Raw genomic sequence first — 20,973 nt, forward strand, 5'->3', positions numbered from 1 at the left:
GCTCTTGCTTAGTTAAAAAATACTGCGCGCACTCTGAAAACGAGAGCGCCACTGCCACCCACTGAGTGGATGTGCAGGTACACTTTATTCTAGTACGGCAAAAAAAAAAAAAAGCAATGTTCCCCAAGGTCACATGCGCCACCCCTGGCATCGCTCTGTGCCCCCCTGGGGGGGCGCGCCCCACTATTTGAGAAGTACTGACTTAACCCTTGGACGCAAAAAAAAAAAAAAAAAAAAAAAAAAAAAAAAAAAAAAAAAATTGGCTACATTTGACGGCGATAGACGTGCAATCCATTTTGACTGGGAGGACTAGTAGCGACCGTTTGATCGCTGCAAGCCACCCAGTGAAACTGGAATGGACATCTATTGCCATCAAATGCAGTGAAACATGATTACTCAAATCCAGCTGTCCCACATGAAAGGGATTTAATGTCTATCACTGTAATGGAAGTAAATGAGTTAAGATTTAAAAATCTTGTTTTTGCTTTCAGCTAGATGCTAAATCAAGTTAAAGTTGATTAAAATACAGAATTAAATATTATATAATATTATTAGTAATAGTAAATAATTTTTCAAAATTTACATATAAGTACTCTCCATTTACTATTATGGAGCAAATTAACGACAACGGGCATCCATGGTAAAAATTTATTGATGCTTGATTTGTAATATGACATTCGCGACAATAGGCATCAAGGGATTAATTGCAGACTTATTGTTGTCTGTTGTTTCCGAATTAGCCAGTAGAGGGAGCCAGAATTATTTTACTTATTTTAGACATGGCTTTGTCCTAAGCGATAAAAACAGCAAAAATTTGAATTGCCAGAGTGTGAAGGCTTTTGCTAAAGCTCACTATCCTCGACATGTCCATCTGATTTATTTCAATAACTCATTGGCTGACACTGACGGCGATGGACATCTGATCAAATGCATTAGACGTCTATCGCTGCCAGTGGCACTGAAACGTGATCATTCAATGTGGAACCCCCCAGTTTAATAAATGTCTATCACCACGGCCTGCATGTAATATATACTAAATTGCCTTTATTACCTGGCTTTTATGACTGTTATCTTGTCTTTTGTTTTTGTTTTTTTAAGCAAGTGAAAGCCATAGAGAGATTTATGCGTCGTCTGGAATTCCACTTGAGCAAGGTGCGTTGGAATCATTCGAGTCCTATCTATGTAAATCTATAAGGTTGGGCTATTTTCATTCGCGAGTGAAATTGCGGTCACATTCTCTTGCAGGTGGAGGAGCTGTATGATGCTTACTGTATACAGCGGCGGCTACGAGACGGTGCCAGTAAAATGGTGGCGGCTTTTAACTCTGCCACTGGAAGCAAAGAGGCAAGGGAGAGCCTGAGTGAGGCCAACAGGGGTTTTAGGGAATGTACAGAGGTCAGTGGCTGGCCCATAGTCAGTTTTTTTCTTCACCTTTTTCAATTAACTTGACGTTAATGGTTTGCGTGCAGCACATGTGCTCACTGGAGAGTGAACTGGAAAGTCACATGGGGGAATTTCATGTCAAAATGAAGGGTGAGTCATTTTGTACACTCATCACTTTTACTTCTCATCTCATCACTGTTTTTTAAAATTCATGTTGCAGGTCTTGCCGGCTTTGCTCGGCTGTGTGCAGGTGACCAGTATGAGGTAAAAAAAAATCCACACCAAAAAAAACACGGCAGATTATAATGTCAGAATCTTTGTGTTGAAATGTGTGAGACATACAGAAGTTTGAATGTATTGACAAAGACAAACTATGTAACCCCTTGCTAGGTGCTCATGCGCTATGGCCGTCAGCGCTGGAGGCTACGTGGCCGCGTTGAAGTCAGCAGCAAGCAGATATGGGACAGCGAAGAGTACATCTTCCTGCCTCTCGTCACTGAACTCTTGTCTATCAAGGTAAGAGCCGAATGAGACATGGTTTAATATTTATGGAACTTATCTTTTCATTGGTGTAAGGTTTCTTAAAATGTCACACTCACTCTACCCAGTCATACCCTACCTAGTCTTTCCTGTCCTCCTTCTTAGCTATCTATTGCCGTCAGTGACACCAAATCAGTTAAGAATTGTGTTTCTGCCTTGCATTAGTGACATCATAAACATGTGGTGAAATTATAGCCATTAACGGTGTATGTTGTTTGCCTCTAGGGCTGGGTGATATTGCTTAAAATAAAATCTTTCTCATGGACTTTATCTGTTGAATGTAATGAATAACTGGCTGCCAGATTTTGTTTTGGGGAAAAAAATAACAGCAAATCTAATTAAATGGAATACATTTTGAATCATTCACAATACAAAGACTCAAATTCATTCAACAGCTCAAAAATGCACATTTAAACATCCTCCCATTGATGGACATTGTTTTTTCAGGTGACAGAGCTGAAAAGTCTAGCCAATCATGTGGTTGTGGGAAGCGTGTCGTGCGAAATGCTCGACCTGTTCTGCCCACTCCCACAGACCCTTGCCGTGGATATTAATGACTTGGGAACAGTTAAGCTCAATTTGGAAGTCACATGGAGGTATTTCAACTTGCAACATGCAGACTTTAGTCACCCAACACAATTAATGGAGTCAAATTCACCTTTTTCCTTCCAGTCCTTTTGATAAGGATGACCAGACGTCGTCCACCAGTACCGTTTCCAAACGCCTGCTGTCTAATCAGAGCCCTCCTGACACGCCCTCCATGCGGGAGCAAGTGTTTTATGTGAGTCAAGATGAATTCTCTCATGTCACCGTTCTCCATTCAACCTGTCCTGGCCACTTCATCTGGTGCACATTCTATCATCAATCCTGTGCAGCTCCAATTAAAACTTGCCAGAGGTCTACCATTCTAATACTAAGTATTGTCGGTACGAGTGGTGATGAGCCAGACTGCTAACATCACCCCACGAGGCGCGCCTCTTATAGCAACACTAGGTAACATTTCAACCTTTATAAAATATTTTTGTAACATTTGTTATGATACGTCCACTGACAACTGGTTGAATGACACCTTTTTTATATCTTGAGTGCGTCTGTATCGCTTTCACTGGCACTAATTAACTTTGAGGAGGGTGGCAGGAACCCTGCCACACAAAAAAACTTCAAATATGCGGACTGCTTTACGGCATATGTCACTTCCCCCTTTCTCCATTCATTATAAAGCCGGAAGTAAATGTAAAAGCTTTCATGCGAACTCTGCAAAGACGGCAGAGCAACAAAAGAGACAAAATGTTTTGTCAGAGGAGGAGACAAAAAAAGAGAGGATACTCAAGAATAATCATTGGCCCAGCTTTCACTTGCTGGCGTGACCCCCCCCAACCGCTGACGAGTTCAGTTGGGTTTGGGGACGAGTTCTTAAGCCACACTTAGCCACACAGTTGCTAACCGTGATATGCTATTGTTTAGCAACAACTGGGTTAATTACATTATCACTATTCATTCATCCTTCACACAGCTGCTGGAAACAGAAATGTCGTTTAATCGATCAGCAAGCGACCGGGATATCATGATTTTACGACACTGTGCGGGTGTGCGCTGGTCCTCATGGGAAACGCAGTCTTCCTTAAGGCAAAACACTACCGCTTTTGTTCACCACCGGCGCTAAAATCAACCAAAACTGAAAAGTTACCGAGTGTTGCTTTAACTCTTTGGAATTCCATTACCGGCTTATGATGTCCCATCCATTTTGACTTAGAGAGGTTGGCAGCGATCCTCCAACTCAAAAAGGATTGGATGTTAAGCGTCGTCAATTTCCGCGAATGAGTTATAGGAGTTCCACAAACAATCATGTTTGTATCGTACCATCAATGGCACTGAATGAGTTAAAGATAAATATCTAACACAGAGATAATTCCTTACAACGATTCATTATTTTATATACATTTCAGGCTTGCAAATATTGAGGATTCAGGTTTCCCTCAGAAAACTTGCAAAGCCTGGTGGGACAGAAGCCCATTGGTGGCACACTGTTTTTTTTTTTGTTTTTTTTGGGGGGGGATATATATATATATATATATAAAGATAAATTGACAGAAATATTGATATTATGACTGTTATTAGCCATTTATTAGTAATAATTAAATGTAGTCTTACAAAAAAGTGTAGGCCTGAAATAGTTTTAACAAACAAAAATACAATACAATTTAGTGCAATTGCAGAGAGCTGGGACAGGATTGTTTACATATTGACCATAAGATGTCGCTATTGAACTTTAAAATGTATCACCAGTCTTGGTTAAAATATGTTTGTTTGTTTGTTGTTTTTTTCGTTTAATTTCTTTTTTTTTTTTTTTTTTTTATATACTTTTGTAGCACCATTTTAGCCTGGCAAGAGACGCCTGGCAGCTCACCAGCCTTACTAAGCACTGAAGGAAACCCTGGGGTTTCTTTGAATAGGTTAACATGCATTTTGATACGTTCTAATTTGCGGCACTAATCAGCAGTTTATTGAATCCTGAAAGAAGGTTAAAATGCAGTGACAAACTTCCATGATCTTGTGCGTAGTGACTAACAGTGACTCTTAAATTTGCTGCCTTTGACGATCATAGACGTCAAACCTAGTAGTTGCACGTCTATCACCGTCAGTGGCACTGAAACGTGATCCTTCACTGCCACCCCACCCAGTTTGGGTCGATTGGACACAATGACACGCCGTGTGCATGTAGATGTACCTAATAAAGTGGCCAGCGAGCGTATCCAACTGTTGTATTTGCCTCAATGGTGGCTTGCTATTACTATCATTTTACCGGCTTGTTCTGTTTCAGCTGTTCCCCACCTGCTTTGTGTGTAGCCATAGCTCTGATGCATGTGAAGATAGTCGCACGGGACTGTGTGTCAGGTCATGTGGTTGTGGAAGTGGCGTGCCTAATGCGAATAGCGCCGTGGCCAATGATGGCGCTAGCGGGAGGTGTGACAGTGGCAGCGTGTATGAGCGGAGCTGCGGCCCCTGTAGTTGTTTAATAGTGGTTGAGTAGCCGTCCAATATGTTCCTCCTCTTCCTCATCACACTGAAGAGCACACCTCACCGGGGTGCCGCCCAGAGACGCCGGCCAACGGAGGTGGTCCACGAGGGCGTGACATGCAGGACAGCCACCTTACGGCGCACCTTGAGCTGCATGAGAGCCTCGTCTGGAGGTTTACAGTTGGTGTGTGGGATGTAGCTTTAGTACTAGTCGTCTTTGGTAGTTTATTAGAGACAGCCCTTGTTTGACCTATTTGATAAGATTGTGAATCATTAGCCGATATCAAAGAGTCCTTGCTTTACAACAGCAGTGACATGACAATTTCAGGTTTCAAATTATGCTTGATGCACAGTTGAGAAAAATTACACACAGCGCTGTACAGTGACCCTCCACTGGTGAACACAATTTTTGTTGTTTTAGGCCTGACAGCCGTTTTTAGGTCATTCTTGGGTAGGGAATCCAAAATTGATCGTGTTGTTTTCTAAATTACAACAGGTTTTTGAACAATAGGATCCCCGTTTTCATGGAAAAATATATAATTAAACACTTTATTTACTTGGTTATTTTATGAACATTTTCCAATATTGACATTGAATTAAATATGAAAGAGGCATGATTGTAATGTTTATTTAACATTATATTTTTATAGAGGATATGGCTAGTGTGCATTTAGTAAAAATATAGTAAATAGCTCAAATGCTACTGAAAGCTGCCCTCTGCTGGCTAGCTCATAGCCTACAGCAAAAATAAGTCTTCAATTAATTTATCAGCGCCGATACAAAAAATGAAAAATCTGGCTCTGAGGATCGTTATATACTTGCCCATGCTACATAGCTACCAAGTTTCAAGACAATCAGTTCACTAATGATGGAGGAGTAGCACCAGGCCCGGAGTGACTAATCGGGAGCTTCTGGACGATTCCCGAAGGGCCGGCCGGCCTTATGGGCCGGTCCGGGTTTTATTAAAAAAAAAAAAAAAATTACACTGTTATAATTTTTTGTTTGGTATTTATTTATGACAGTGTCACTGAGTATAACTTACATTCTGTTACCGCTGTCCCTGTGGGCCGTCTTTAAAAAAAAAACTTTAAAAAAAAAATATATATATACAGTTTTTTTTTTTTTTTTTTTTTTTCCAGACTCAACCTCACGTGTGCCAACGAAAAATACAGCATGCAGCTCCGCCCCCTAATTGTAGTCTGTATTGAGCCAAATTAGCTGCTATCTCGGTGCTCGGATGGATGAAAAGAGCAAGGGTGGCGCTGAAAAATAAGAATTAAAAAGAGAAAAGCACTCGTGAAAGAATCGGCAAAATGCGCGAAAATAGCTTTTTTTCATGCAACGACCTTCCTGCCTCAAACTACAGAGGATTACAACGAAAGTCATAAGGCCAGATGGCGAATAAAATGCAACTTGCACCGTGTGATACGACAATATGTAATTGTGGAAACTTTGGCTTCTTGTAGCACCTCACAAGGGATATGTAGCAACAAGCATTAGCCATAATGAACACACCACAGGTGTAAGGTAGGATTGCCATGTCGTTCAGCGAGTGAACATTAGAATTAATATAATCAATTACGTGGCGTTTTTAAAGTGGAAATGGAAAATGGATGATAGCATCATTAGAAGTTGTTACAATGTGCAATACATATTCTTTATTCTTCATATTGTTATGTTTGCTATGTTTGTTTTAATATTTGATGTTGCAGAAAAGGTCTTATTTTGTCATTTATTTTAGGGCTGTCAAAATTATCACGTTAACGGGCGGTAATTAATTTTTTAAATTAATCACGTTAAAATATTTGATGCAATTAACGCACGTGCCCTGCTCAGACAGATTTAAATGACAGTAAAATGACATGCCCACTTGTTAATTGTGTTTTATGGAGTTTTGCCGCCCTCTGCTGGCGCTTGGGTGTGACTGATTTTATAGGCTTCAGCACCCATGAGCATTGTGTAAGTAATTATTGACATCAACAGTGGCGGGCTACTAGTTTATTTTTTGATTGAAAATTTTACAAATTTTATTAAAACGAAAACATTAAGAGGGGTTTTAATATAAAATTTCTATAACTTGCACTAACATTTATCTTTTAAGAACTACAAGTCTTTCTGTCCATGGATCGCTTTAACACAATGTTAATAATGTTAATGCCATCTTGTTGATTTATTGTTATAATAAACAAATACAGTCCTTATGTACCGTATGTTGAATGTATATATCCATCTTGTGTCTTATCTTTCCATTCCAACAATAATTTACAGAAAAATACGGCATATTTTATAGATGGTTTGAATTGCGATTAAATTACGATTAATTTTTAAGCTGTAATTAACTCGATTAAAAATTTTAATCGTTTGACAGCCCTAATTTATTTTTCAAATGTATCATTTAATATAGTTTTTTTTAAATCCATTTTTAAATTTGTTCAGAATATGTTGTGTTGCACTTGTAAAGCCACCTTGTTAAACAACCATTACCTGCACTGAATTGGAATGCAAAGAATTACAGTACACGGCTTTAGAGAACACTGAACTTAACACGTGTATGCATAATGACATTATTTTAAATGAGTGGGCCAGTCTGAGGCATGAAATTCCAGGGCCGAAAATGAGTCCCACTCCGGCCCTGAGTAGCACTTCAAAGTTTGTGTCCACAAGAACAACAACAATTTGAGTAGCGAATTGAGAGGCCTTCAGCCTGTAAAAAAATGATGTGATAGAAAAAAACTGAGCCCAGTTTTGGAGTCTGCACGCAAAATTTAGTTAAAAAAAGCTGTTAGACTTGAACCAACAGTTTTTGTTTTTCAAATTGTTCCCCAGTCATGAGGGATACTTTATCGGTGAAAATCCTCGTTATGAAGAACATATAAAAGTATTTCACGCCTGCGCCCAACTTAAAGGCTAGGTGGGGCTTGCTTAAGCTATTAGTCACTCGCAGCCGAAGTACGCTTTAAAACTGACATACAAAACAAGATAGTATTAAACACAATCAATATACATTAATAATCGATACAGAAGATGAATGAATTGTTTGAAACCCTCATTTCAATATCAAAAAACGGCAATACAAAGTGCCTCACAAACTCCGACAGATGATTGTTTCTTATATTTTTTTAATAAAAATATAAATCTCGATGTATTTCCTTTGCTTATGATTGGCAGGACAAAATAATGGTTTCGTGTCGCCTTTCACCTGTTTTCGTTCTCCTTCTCCTGCTAAAATGCACCCATTGTTCTTGATTCAAGCACACTGCCTGAATAAATCTTTCTGACCTGACCTGAAAGGCAGTGGCCTTGTTGGTTTGAAAGCACTCGTTTGTTCCCATCTGCCAGGGAACAAACCCGCTGGACTTGACTTCACACACCACATTTGTCAGACGTGGTTGTGACCGTCACGTGCAGTGAAGAATCACTGTGATTTTTTTATAATGTCTCGACCTTAGTGTAAAGTAGTTTGATTAGGCGGTAAAATCATGCATCACACGCCAGCTCACAGGAGTTGAGCTGTGTTTTGATATCGGAGCTTGACGGGGTGTCATTGCGCTGTTATTTTGACTCATTTGTGGAAATAATTACACTGGGAAACAAAACTTTTTTTGAGTTGGACCTGAAGACTTGATTTTAATCTCATTTTGGGGTGTGGAATCTGAAACAGATCTGTTTCTGTCAGGTCAAGTTCTTCAACAATACAATCCTCATTTTTTTTTTTTTTTTTTTTTTTTTCATGTATGAAAATTAACTGAATTAAACTACAAAATGTAATTTCTGGAGAATTTGTGGTAGGATTCTTTGCTCTTTGGGGGCATTCACAGGTCATGTATTGATCTTGGGTCACTTCTTGTTCATTTTAGGAATACACAGGTCACTTTGTTTTGATTTTGAGTACTTCATGTTAATTTTGGAGGTATTTTTGGGGGTGTTTACGGTGCACTTCTTGTAGATTTTGGGTGACTTTCCGTTGATTTTAGGTCACTTCCTATTGATGTTGGGACGTAATAGATATCACACTTATATTTACATTTTAAATGCGAAAGAGTGCTGTGAGCCAGTCGGGATTGCTGTTATCACTTGTCGTCCATTTTGTGTCACTGCCATTCAAAAAACACCATAACAATAAAGTCAATGGAGCGTGTAGTTTGAAATCGCTATAAATGCTCAATTTTCACCTGATTTTTTTGAACGGCTTTATTAAATGTATATATAAACATAGAGATTCAGTTATCATTTTTTAGTGAGTTTTTCTACATTTCTGTTGATTTTTTTTTTTTTTTTTTTCGTATCTAGTTGTCGTCATCTCATTTGCTTTCGTGAACGATAACTTTCGTGCTGATCCCCATTTAGCTCAATCACTGCCAGCCCAGGTATATGTGTAGGATTCACAGCTTATATGTGTTGTGGTAGTTAGTTAAATATGTAGAAATATAATATATTTATTGAAAATACCCATTAACACATTGGTTGCCATTGACGGCAATAGACGTTTAATTAATTTGATGTCTATCACCGTCAATGGATAATGATGTATTAACATAGGTTTAAATGTGATCGGTAGATCCCAAATGCAGCTTCATCGGAGCTATGGGTCTCACCACGTCTCGTTTCCTTCCCCAGTCTTTGCTGAAGCGACAAGGGGAGCTCGACAATGGCACCGTCTGGTCCAATTCCTCCGAGTCCTCGGACGACTCATCCAGCCCGGCCCTAGCCCACCACGCTCAGAGGCTGTCTGCTTCCAACATTCCGCAGATGGCCGTCCTTCCGCCACACAAGTCCAGCGCGTCCACGCCCTCGCTATCATCCAATCAGGAGGAGGACGAGAGCGAAGTCGGCGAGGTTTTCTCCCCCAGAGAGTCGATGCACAATGGCCACCCGCGGACGTGTGGCCGAGTCAACGAGACCGGCCCAGAATGTACTGTCACGGACAGGTTGTCCGTCCAATCGGCCGAGCTTTTGGAATCTTCGGCTGACCTGAGCTGCTCCGGCTCCGACGTTTCCTCCACCGTCGGCGAGTTGTTAGAGAGAACGGACGAATGCGCGGCCAAAGATCCACCTGAGGAATTGACGCTCTGCTCCGACGCAGGGACCACTGAACTTCAAGGACCAAGTCATGATATTAAGCACACGGATGGTACTCCAACTGTAAGTTAATGCCGTCAAGTAAATAATAAGTAAATAGGAATGCCATGACTGATCGACTAATTGATGAAGTCTGTTGATATTCGGTTAATTGTTTAGAGACATTGTTGACCTAAATATGTTCAAATTCTATTTTTTTGAATATCTAAGTACAGTGGTACCTTGACATACGATCACTTCGACACACGATCTGTTCGACTTCCGATGTAAAATTTGACTCGCCATTTGTTTCTATATCCGACGACATGCTCAAAACAAAGAAACTGCGACGCTGTCAAAAATCGTGTCAAAAATCGTCGTATTGATTTTTGACAGCGTCGCAGTTTCTTTGTTTTGCCGGAAGATGGACACACGGCTGATTTTCTCGTGAGAGAAATCAACACGAGATCCAAAAGGTTAGTGCAGTTGGAGAAAAAAAAGAAAAGGTGACACTTACCATTGAAATGAAGATGTAAATAATAGCAAAATACAAGCATGGTGTGTGCATCCACGAACTGGGTCAACAATAGGGCCTTAGAATGTCGATCGCGGCCGAAGGTCCTCCTTCGTTCGCCAGTCTTAAGTTAATGTGACAGTTCTTATTGTGGTAACATCCCCAAAGAAATCGCTAGCTTCGTCAGGTTTCTAATCATTTATTCCATCAACTTGTGCAACACAACGCCAGCATCAAAACAGAAAGCAAAACCGAGCCGCACTCTCTTGCTCACCGTCACGTTACAAAAAAAAAAAAGTCCGCTACATTAGAACCCGATTCGTTACATTATTACAGGTATTACTAATATTATTACCTGGTATTGTATTATTATTATTGTGATTGTTAACTGATTATTATTGCTGGACATAAGACCATTTCGACTTATAAACAAGGTCCTGGAACAAATTAACTTCGTATGTAGAAGTACCATTTTTCTAAAATGAGTTCATGTTAAGTGATTTTTTTTTTTTTTTTGGTCCGTTTGTCAAGAACAAATTATGTACCCAAATCAGGTCAATTTGACCAGTAACAACAGATGGGTTCATTATTTATTTGAACATTTTTTCATTAAAACAACCAAAAAGAAAAATAAAACTAGGCATTTTTTATTTAAAAAAATGGTCAGAATCTTAAGTTTTAATTTTCAATACGTATACAGTGGTACCTCGACATACGATCGCTTCGACACACGATCTTTTCAACATCCGACATAAAATTTGACTCGCCCTTTGTTTCTACATCCGACAACATGCTTGAAATACGACGACATGACAGCACCACAGACGGACTCATGGCTGACTTTCTTGTGAGACAAATCAACACAGGTTTCAAAATGGTTGGTACAGGTGGTGAAACAAGGAAAAATGTGACGCTTACCTTCAAAATGAAGATGCAAATTATAGAGAAATATGAGCGTGGGGTGCGCATCTGTGAACTAGCTCAACAATACATCTCCACAGTCCTCCTCTGACCACCGTTCGCCTTTATAAGTTGACAATTATTATTTTGGTTGATCGCCAAAGAAATCGCCAGCTTTGTCAGGTTTTTATAATTTATTTTAAAACTTATCCAACACAAAATGCCTGCTGTCCGCCGCAATTGACGGTGTACTCAGGAAAACATCGAACGCGAAAGTAAACTCAACCGCACCGCTCCTCTCTCTTGTCACGTCAGTCACGCGGTGCGTTCAGGTACAGAAAAAAACGTCCGCCACATTAGAACCCGATTCGTTATATTATTACAGGAGCTATTATTATTATTATTATATTATTCCGATTTTTATTTATAATTAATGTGTTTAGCCATGTGTAATTGATAAGATGTGTAAGATGTGTTTTTTAGCTTCTAATATATTTTTTTTATTCAAATAATATGGGACCTTAATGGAAAAAAAAGAGAAAAATCCAACCTTCAATACAAGTGCATTAATTCAGTGGGGAAAAAATCCCACATAAAGAAATAATTATTTGACATCAAATAATTTGTGTCACAATTATTAGCACCCCTGGTGTTAATGCTTTGTACAACCCCCTTTACACTGTACAACTGAGAAGTTATATGTATCAGATTTCTTCATTATATTTTTGTGAAGTCAAAGTAGGACAAGTACAAAAATCTGATTTTACTTTGGAAAACAACAATTCGCATTTTCATCTTACTGTCTAAACTAGATTCTTAATAAGGGTGCAACAACTAATCAATTAAAATCGATTATTTAGTTGCCAACGAATTTGATAATCGATACGGTTAAGTCAGGAAGCTGAAATAAAATATCATTCTGGAAGTACCGGTATATAGTCATCCATTTTGTTTTCATTGTTACTTACAACATGCCAAAAAAACTTAAGAGCTACATTGTGAAGGTAACTGAAAAAGGTGACAATCATCCGATTAATCGAAAAATAATTTAGTTAATCGTCCGCTTAATCGATTATGAACATAATTGTTAGTTGCAGCCCTACTGCGGTTAACTGCCTGATACGTAAAGAGTAAAGTTGAACCATTTAAACTCGCAATTCATGGGTATAGGACTATAGGTGACCAAAGAAACATCAACACACAGTTTAAAACCAACAACAAGGATTGGCAGTTTATCTGGCACTAACCTGTAAAGCAGGTGGGAAGATGTCATTTGCACCATGGACTTTATGATTGGCACACACATCTGATATAATGCTGCATTCGCGTTTTATTGGAGTAATCGAAAAAAATAATTCTCCATTAGAAGGTGTCTATAAAAAGCGACAAACAGTCACTCAACTTGTGATGTAACGTTGGAGCATTAAAATATGCTGCTCGTCTTTGTAACAACCATGTTGCCACTTTATTACACATCAGAACGATTTTCCAACTTGCCAACTCAGATCTCCCGACATACATGAACACAGCATATCTCCCGAAGGTGCTTCGTGGAAGTGTCGACTCCTATGCCTATTACAGCCAAAGTTACGTGCATAAATTACCATATTAAGGAGCCATGTGCAGATTGTGTATATGGACTACATAGAGTAATATGACCATATTAAATAAAAATAAGATCATTCTGTAGATTATGCAATGTAGACTTGAAACTCCAAATTATTATTATTATTGTTATTATTTTACCAGTGAAATTTATACTGGGGCACTGCAGATCAATACTGGGGCACATGCCCCATTGAAATATGTCTGCCGATGCCCATGTATATGCGTATCTTTCATAGTACTGTACTGTATTTTTGCCTCTCGTTTCCTGAAATGTCGTTTTAAACAAGAGGCAATATTTTAGGCGTGTCATAACTAGAAAATTCCACTTGTAGAGACGTTCGTAAGTAGAGGTACCACTGTATTTCAAATTAGCACACCATTCCCAAGTTTTTCATTACGGTTTCTATTACTGACATCTCTGCTACATTACTCATTACCTGCCAATGACAATGAAAGACAGTCAATTCATTTAAACTGGGTGAACTGGCTGTGAATACCCCCTTTTCAGTGCCACTGAAGGCGCTAGACGACCAATTCCATTCACTATATTTACAATCCATTCCATTCCTTCATTCACCCTTCCCAGTAAAAATGGATTGGACGTTTAGTGCCATCAATGGCAGCCTATGAGTTCAACAGGGTTTCTCGCAGAAAACCTGCAAAACCTGGTGGTAGAGAAGCCCACCGTGTTTTTGAAATAAAAGAAAAATAACTGAGCAGTCGCATTTCATTTTGAACTTTTTGTTTGTATTTCAAGCTGTGTCCGTTATAAATCACACTGCATTTGCGCTATTTACATTGCAGGTTAATCGTGGTAAAACTAGGCTGTCCGAAATATTGTGTGCAAGAAAACGAGAGTTACTTCTGTAACTGGGGTTCTATGAATTCCGGATGACCGCCAGAGGGCAGTGCTTAGCACCTGGATATCTACGTGTGCGCAGCACAAAGGTCGAGAATAAAATGCCAACAAAGTCACGCCACTGGGCGTGACCTGGGTGACGTCACAGGCCAATAAGGCACCCGCTCACCCAGCACTAGTTCCTTTTCGGAATGTACTCGCAGGGAGTCTGAGTGACAGGCAACTCTGGCGGTCATCCAGAATTCATAGAACACCAGTTACAGAAATAACTCTCGTTCTATTTCATTCCTCCTGACCGCCAGAGGGCGGTGCTTAGCACCTGGATGACCACATACCAACATAGTCACGAAGACACTACACATACCGAGGATCAGATGCGGTGAGAGGAAGCCGACAGCACCACTGACGCCACCGGGTGAGGAGCTGCCACATTCACTCTGTAGAAGCGGGCAAACGTACAAGACGATCCCCATGCTGCGGCGGAACAGATGTCATTCAGTGGAACAACTCTCAGCGCCGCCCAGGAAGATGCCATCTTTCTTGTGGAATGGAGACTCGAGGAGGCCGAAGACCTTTGGACTCAGAGGCCTGCAGAATAGCTTCGACAACCCAATGTGACAGTCGCTGCTTCGAGATCGCGCAGCCTTTTGTCCTGACACCAAAACATATAAAAAGAGCATCCGACTTACGAGTGCTCGCGGTCACACCAATATAGTGCTCCAGCATCCGAACAGGACATAGCAAACTTCGCAAATGCCCATCAGGTCCACCTGCATCGTTAAACACAGCCAGGGTAATCGGCTGGTTAATGTGAAAGGCTGAAAGTGTCTTTGGTAAAAAACTCGGATTGGGCCATAATGTAACCCCCGAGCCATCGGAATTCCACCGTAAACAGTTCGGAGAAATCGATAATGCATGCAAATCACTCATTCGCTTCACAGAAGTAATCGCGAGGAGGAGCGCAGTTTTCACTGTGACCCACTTAAGGTCAGACCCACTCAAGGGCTCAAAAGGGGCGGATCACAAACCCTCCAGGACTAAAGGGAGGTCCCACGTGGGAACGCATGGTAACCTTGGAGGGCGTTGACGAAGGGCACCCTTCAAAAACCGACACACCAGGGAATGTGAGCCCACTGATCGGCCCTCCACCAAAACATGGTGGACGGATATCGCAGCCACGTACACCCTCTAAGTTGAGACAGAAAGTCCCTTATCAAGAAGTTCTTGCAAATAGTTGAGTAATATTGGCACAGAGCAGCGCTCAGGATGCACATTGTTATACTTACACCATTTATTGAAAAGTTTCCACCTGTTACTGTAAAGTGCCCTCGTGGAAGGCGCACGTGCACAAAGTACAGTCTGTACAACCGCCTCCGTACATGACTCTAACAGGGAATCCGGCCCTTCAGAGGCCACAGGTACAGCCGAAGACGCTCCGGGTGGGGGTGCCAGATGCCCCCCCCCCCCCCCCCCCAACTGTGACAACAGGTCCCTCCTCTGGGGTAGAGGCCAAGGATCTCCATTGAGATGTCTGAGAATCATCGGAAACCACAGTCTCCCTGGCCAGAACGGAGCGGCCAACAATACCTCGTGATTGCTCCGGCTGATCCTGTGCAGAGTCACCATCAAGAGGGTAAGAGGCGGAAACGCATACCGGAGACAGTCCGGCCATGCATATGCCAGGGAATCCTGACCTAGTGGAATGTGCGGTTCCGCAAGGGAAAACCACAGTTGACAATGAGTGGTTGCTTCTGAAGCGAAGAGGTCCACCTCTGCTACACCGAACCTCCTCCATATCTCCTGAACCACAGCGGGGTTCAACCTCCACTCCCCTGGTGGTGGCTTCTGCCTGGAGAGGAAGTCCTCTCCATAGTTGTGCACCCCGGGAAGATGGACAGCTCTGAGACTCAGAAGGTGTGGGAAAGCCCCATGAGAAGCTCTCGAGCCTCTGCCAGTGAGAGAGGAGATCTGGTCCCCCCTTGGTGGTTTATATGGTAGACAGTGAACGTATTGTCTGACCGAACCAGAACATGCTTTCCTCTCAACGCAGGGAGAAAATGCATGAGACCGAATCGAACAGCACGAAGCTCCAACATGTTTATGTGACAAAGTCTCTCCGGTAGGGACCAAACTCCCCTGACTGTCCTGTGGTTCCACACTGCACTCCAGCCCGAAAGAGACGCATCCGTCACAACCACTTCTCGGCGCGAGGGAAGTGAACCCAGTGGGGCACTCTTGCATATGAACTGCCTGTTCATCCAGGGCCGCAGTAGTCGATGACAACGGCCTGAGAGAGTCACAAGTCTGTGTTGATGTCGTTTGGGGTCCAATCCCAAACCGTTCACCAAAATCTGTAGCGGGCGCAGAAATAAAAGGCCCAATGGCACCATGCTTGAAAGTGCAGTCAGTTTCCCCAATAACTGGAGGACAGTCCCGTATGACAGCGTCGCACTGTGTCTGACACGTGCGACCGTTTGAAGAACGTCTGCCACCCTCCGTGGCGACGGAGAGGCGGTCATGGTCAAGGAGTCCAAGCTTATGCCGATGAAAATCACCTGCTGGCTGGGTACCAAACAACTTTTCGAAAGTTTCACATTGAGTCCTAGCCGCTGTACATGGTCCAACAGCAGCGTGGTATAGCTGAGAGCTTGTTCCCAAGTCTGTATGCACACAAGCCAATCGTCCAAGTAAGGAAGAATCCCGAGATCTCGGCTCTGCAGGGGGGCCAGCGCTGCAGCCACGCATCTTGTAAATGTCCGAGGAGAGAGAGGCCGAATGGCAGCACTCTGTATTGGTACGCTTTTCCTTTGAAAGCAAAGCGAAGGAATGGCCTGTGGTGTGGTACCACTGGCACGTGAAAATAGGCGTCCTTTAAATCCACACTCGTAAACCAGTCTCCTCGAGTGATTGATTGCAGGACGTCCGTCGTGCGAAGCACAATGTAGAGACTTCAGGTCGAGGACTGGGCGGAACCCGCCGTCCTTCTTCGGAACAAGAAAATAAATTGAATAAAATCCCCTGGACAGGTCTGAGCTGGGAACCAACTGTACGGCTTCCTTCTGCAAGAGTTCTGTGATCTTTAGTCTGAGGGCCAAACGTTTCTTTGGATCCGACACAACGGTTGTTCTCACCCCACTGAACTTTGGGGGTCGACGCTTGAACTGAATAGCGTAACCTCTGAACAAAGTTGAAATGACCCATGGGTCTGGAGCAAGCGCCGCCCAGCGCCTGAGATGGTGCTTGGTAAAACGGCTGAGGCCCCGGCAATGATAGTCAAGCTCTACCGTTCTTGCCCCTACTAGCAGTAGAGGGCTTGGAGGGGCGATTGTGTTGAGGTCTGGAAAAGTGGTCGGCTCTTGGGGGTCATCCTGACGGTTCCCGAAAAACAGGCCGTTGAGAAGATTGTCCTTCCCCAGAGAATGAGCGTGCAGTTCTCGGCGCAGGTGGAGCTCTGGTTGCAGAATGATAGGTAGGAGCACGTCTGTGGGAGGGCCTGGAAGCACGCTGCAGGACAGCAAACTGTTGCCTGGACCTGTTGGCTTCCACAGCTCTCTCAAGGGTTTGTTGGGCCGCTGGGCCAAACACCTGACCCTGTACAACAGGTAGAGTTCGAAGCATGCCCCTACACGACTCAGTCAGAGGAGACTGTGCCAACCATACTTGACGTCTGGCCACAGTAAGTGTTGACGGCGCAGGTGGAGCTCTGGTTGCAGAATGATAGGTAGGAGCACGTCTGTGGGAGGGCCTGGAAGCACGCTGCAGGACAGCAAACTGTTGCCTGGACCTGTTGGCTTCCACAGCTCTCTCAAGGGTTTGTTGGGCCGCTGGGCCAAACACCTGACCCTGTACAACAGGTAGAGTTCGAAGCATGCCCCTACACGACTCAGTCAGAGGAGACTGTGCCAACCATACTTGACGTCTGGCCACAGTAAGTGTTGACATGAGCCTGCCAAGTTCCCTTGACATATATGCGAACGTCTGGAGGGAAGCATCGCTCAGGTTCTGTACACTGTCATTGACACCTGCGTCCCTCAATGACTTTGAAAGGGCCAGGGCAAGGTGGGAAAATGTATTACCCAAGCGGCCAATCCGAGCCGCAACATCATAGGCCTTGGTAAGGAGCTCATCAGTCACCCGGCACTGAGGGCGTGGGCACCGAGCCTCCGCGCGGGCAGCATCCGCCGGGTCCACTATCAGGCTCGCGATAATGTCAATGACACCTGCGGTTGCACTCACATCCCCGCCAGGCTGTAAGCTCAGAAGCAAAGATTTAATCTGAGCAAACTCAGAAGCTAAAGTGTCAACTTTAGCAGATAGCATGTGGCCACTATCACAAGCTTTCTTTGATGAGGTGGCCTCAACATGCTGCTTCTTATGGCGCTTGGTCGTCTTTTTCGGGCTCGACGGCAACGTTTCGTGAGGAATACCATTTTCCACCATAGCCAGTCTAGCGGACCTTTCAGATAACGGGATGCAGACACAGTTAAGACACGCTTCATCGGTGAGCACCTTCCTTAAATGCTCAACGCCCAGACACAATGGGCATAAAGCGTGTCCGTCTTCCGTGCTCAGGTGGACTAAACAGCGATTACACACGTTCACTAGCGGCCCCGACATATGTACATACAGTGCGAGCCGCACTCACGAACTCCGGAGCGAGTCAACAAAACACGAGATACCCAGAGCGAATAATACTCAAGGACCAGTCCACAGTAATGAGGCTCAAAGCAAAGAAATCAAAGCAAAGAAGCCACTCAGTTACAGCAGGAGGACGCGCGGAGCGAAAACACACTCACGCATTCCCGTTGTATAAATGCAAGGAGCAAATAACACTCACAGCACAAAATAACGGCGCGGAGCGAAAACACTCTCAGCCTAAACAGTCGACAGCCTGGTTCGGGTTCGGAAGAAACAACCGCGGTGACACATTAGCCAGTGCGGGCCCGAGGCAAAGTATACGCAAAATAATACAACCAAGAGTATCCGGAGCGGAAAACACTCACGGAAATATGTAACCGAAGAAGTTTCAGAAAGCGATAGTCCCGCCGCCGCTCGCAGCCTCAGGAGGACGTAACCCACGTAGCTCCAACCAAGTTGGTTTCGAGGCTTCCGGCAAGCGCGGTAAAACACGGAATATGACCTTCGCTGATGCGAGAATGTAGAAAAGGAACTAGTGCTGGGTGAGCGGGTGCCTTATTGGCCTGTGACGTCACCCAGGTTACGCCCACTGGCGTGACTTTGTTGGCATTTTATTCTCGACCTTTGTGCTGTGCACACGTAGATATCCAGGTGCTAAGCACCGCCCTCTGGCGGTCAGGAGGAATGAAATAGAAATGCTGTTAATCTGAAGCAGAATTTACATAAATATTTTCAGCATTTTTATCGCCTAGAATATTGTCATCACAAATTGTCTTGAAATGTCATATAATTTTGAGGCAATATCGCCCACCCCTTACTAGACATACATTTTCAATTCTATAGCAAAGAGGTGGGACAGGTTTGTTCACATTGCAACCATAAGATGTCGCTATTGCACTTTCAAATGTCTCACTAAACGCAGTTAAAACCTCAAAAGCACTGGGGGAAACCCTGTTAAAATTGCTGATTTGCTCTCTTATGTTGGCTGTAGTTGAAAACTCAATGTGTCCTTCACTGGTTTCTCCCCAGGTCCCTTTCCCCACCTCTTCTAGTTTCACTCAGGAAGTGGAGACTGCTCTTGAGAGTTTTGACTTTCTCAACTGCTCTGACCTCGAAGAGGACGAGGAGGAGGAGTTGGAGGAAGAGGCCGAGTTTGTGCAGCAAGAAAATGATGAGCCTGAAGAGGAAGATGAGCATCAAAATGAAACGGAGCCTTCAGAGAAGGAAGGGGATGATGAGCAGAAAAAGGAAGACGAGGAAGACAAAGCAAAGCAAGAAGAGAATGGAGACGATCAACAAGACAACATGAATGACGAGAAGGACAAAGAAACTTACTCTGGAGCAAGGTCAGTGTTTTCAGGAGTCCTGTAGGCCGGACGTAATTTCAAAACCGTCAGGGCCACCAGTATACTCCCACCACTGGCCCGGTGTGGCCAGTAAAAATAATGCTTTGATTAAAAAAAACAACAACAACAAAAAATCTTACTTCACATTATTTCCCAGTGGTTCTGTGTTTTGATGATGTTACGCGATCCTGATCAAAGACAGCCTTTACAGGCCATGCAGCAGCTGTTGCTCTTTGTGGGGCGTAAACACTACGGATGGAAAAACCGAGGCTTTCCGAAACAATGAACCACTTTTGAGACAATTGCCCTAAATTGAATCACTGTTTCGAGGCGTTTGACACTCCGCAAGAGCTCCATCTACTGGATAAACAGTGCATGTTTCTTTTTCAAACTAAAGTTGTCAAATTGCCTCAGCATTACATATCTTAAATCTAATTAAGTGGATGTCGTCTATTTCAACTGTGAGATCGTGTCGTCATTAGTGTGATTTACACAGTTAAAGTTGACCTTTTTAAGCCCGTGTCATTGGTTTGTCTGTGAAGACGTGTTCAAAGCAGTATTTGTAATACACGACGGTGCTAGTCTTGTTAGTGGCTCGTCCTAGATGTCGGGGAGTAACTCTGTATTGTTAGTTTTTTGTAAATATTACAGTACAGAAAGCACAGTGCTTGGGAACAGGGATATTATTTATTGCATACTATAAGGGTTTCCAAAATCATAAGATGGAAATAATTGAGCCGAATAAAAGTAAGAAAGGTTTGTGAAATATTTTATTTTTTAATTAAGTATAATTTCTGGGGGGGGGGGGGGGGGTGCTCGTGTCGTATTTGTATCTATTCTAAATAAACGTATGGCACTATCTATTGTATAACAATGTGAATGAATTTAATGAAATTTAAGTGATAGTGATATTCCCACTCCTGACTTGAAAATGAGCAAATGTTTGTAGCACTCGCGAAAATTCCTCCTCTCAAAAAACCGCCGAATAACTGCGTTATTCTGCCACTTTTTATTGCGTTCCCACCGACTGAGCGGGCGGGCTCCCATCGTGTTTTCATTTTCCTGTGGAAACAGTGTGACTCGCTGACACATCTGTGACGTTCGAGGCC

The 20,973-nt window shown here is 42.9% G+C and overlaps 1 protein-coding gene across 1 annotated transcript in view; it reads left to right on the plus strand.

Annotated features, from left to right (window-relative positions):
• Positions 1-20,973, plus strand: part of ripor1 (RHO family interacting cell polarization regulator 1) — a 41,730-nt gene that overhangs the window by 12,234 nt on the left and 8,523 nt on the right. The window contains exons 6-14 of the mRNA XM_057860681.1: positions 1,099-1,152; positions 1,246-1,395; positions 1,470-1,533; positions 1,604-1,647; positions 1,774-1,899; positions 2,371-2,519; positions 2,596-2,704; positions 9,559-10,083; positions 19,548-19,864. Of these exons, the coding sequence (XP_057716664.1) occupies positions 1,099-1,152; positions 1,246-1,395; positions 1,470-1,533; positions 1,604-1,647; positions 1,774-1,899; positions 2,371-2,519; positions 2,596-2,704; positions 9,559-10,083; positions 19,548-19,864 (1,538 nt within the window). The remainder of the gene's footprint in view (positions 1-1,098; positions 1,153-1,245; positions 1,396-1,469; positions 1,534-1,603; positions 1,648-1,773; positions 1,900-2,370; positions 2,520-2,595; positions 2,705-9,558; positions 10,084-19,547; positions 19,865-20,973) is intronic.

This window comes from Corythoichthys intestinalis, chromosome 1 (genome assembly GCF_030265065.1).
Source record: "Corythoichthys intestinalis isolate RoL2023-P3 chromosome 1, ASM3026506v1, whole genome shotgun sequence".
In the NCBI taxonomy this organism is placed as follows: Eukaryota; Metazoa; Chordata; class Actinopteri; order Syngnathiformes; family Syngnathidae; genus Corythoichthys; species Corythoichthys intestinalis.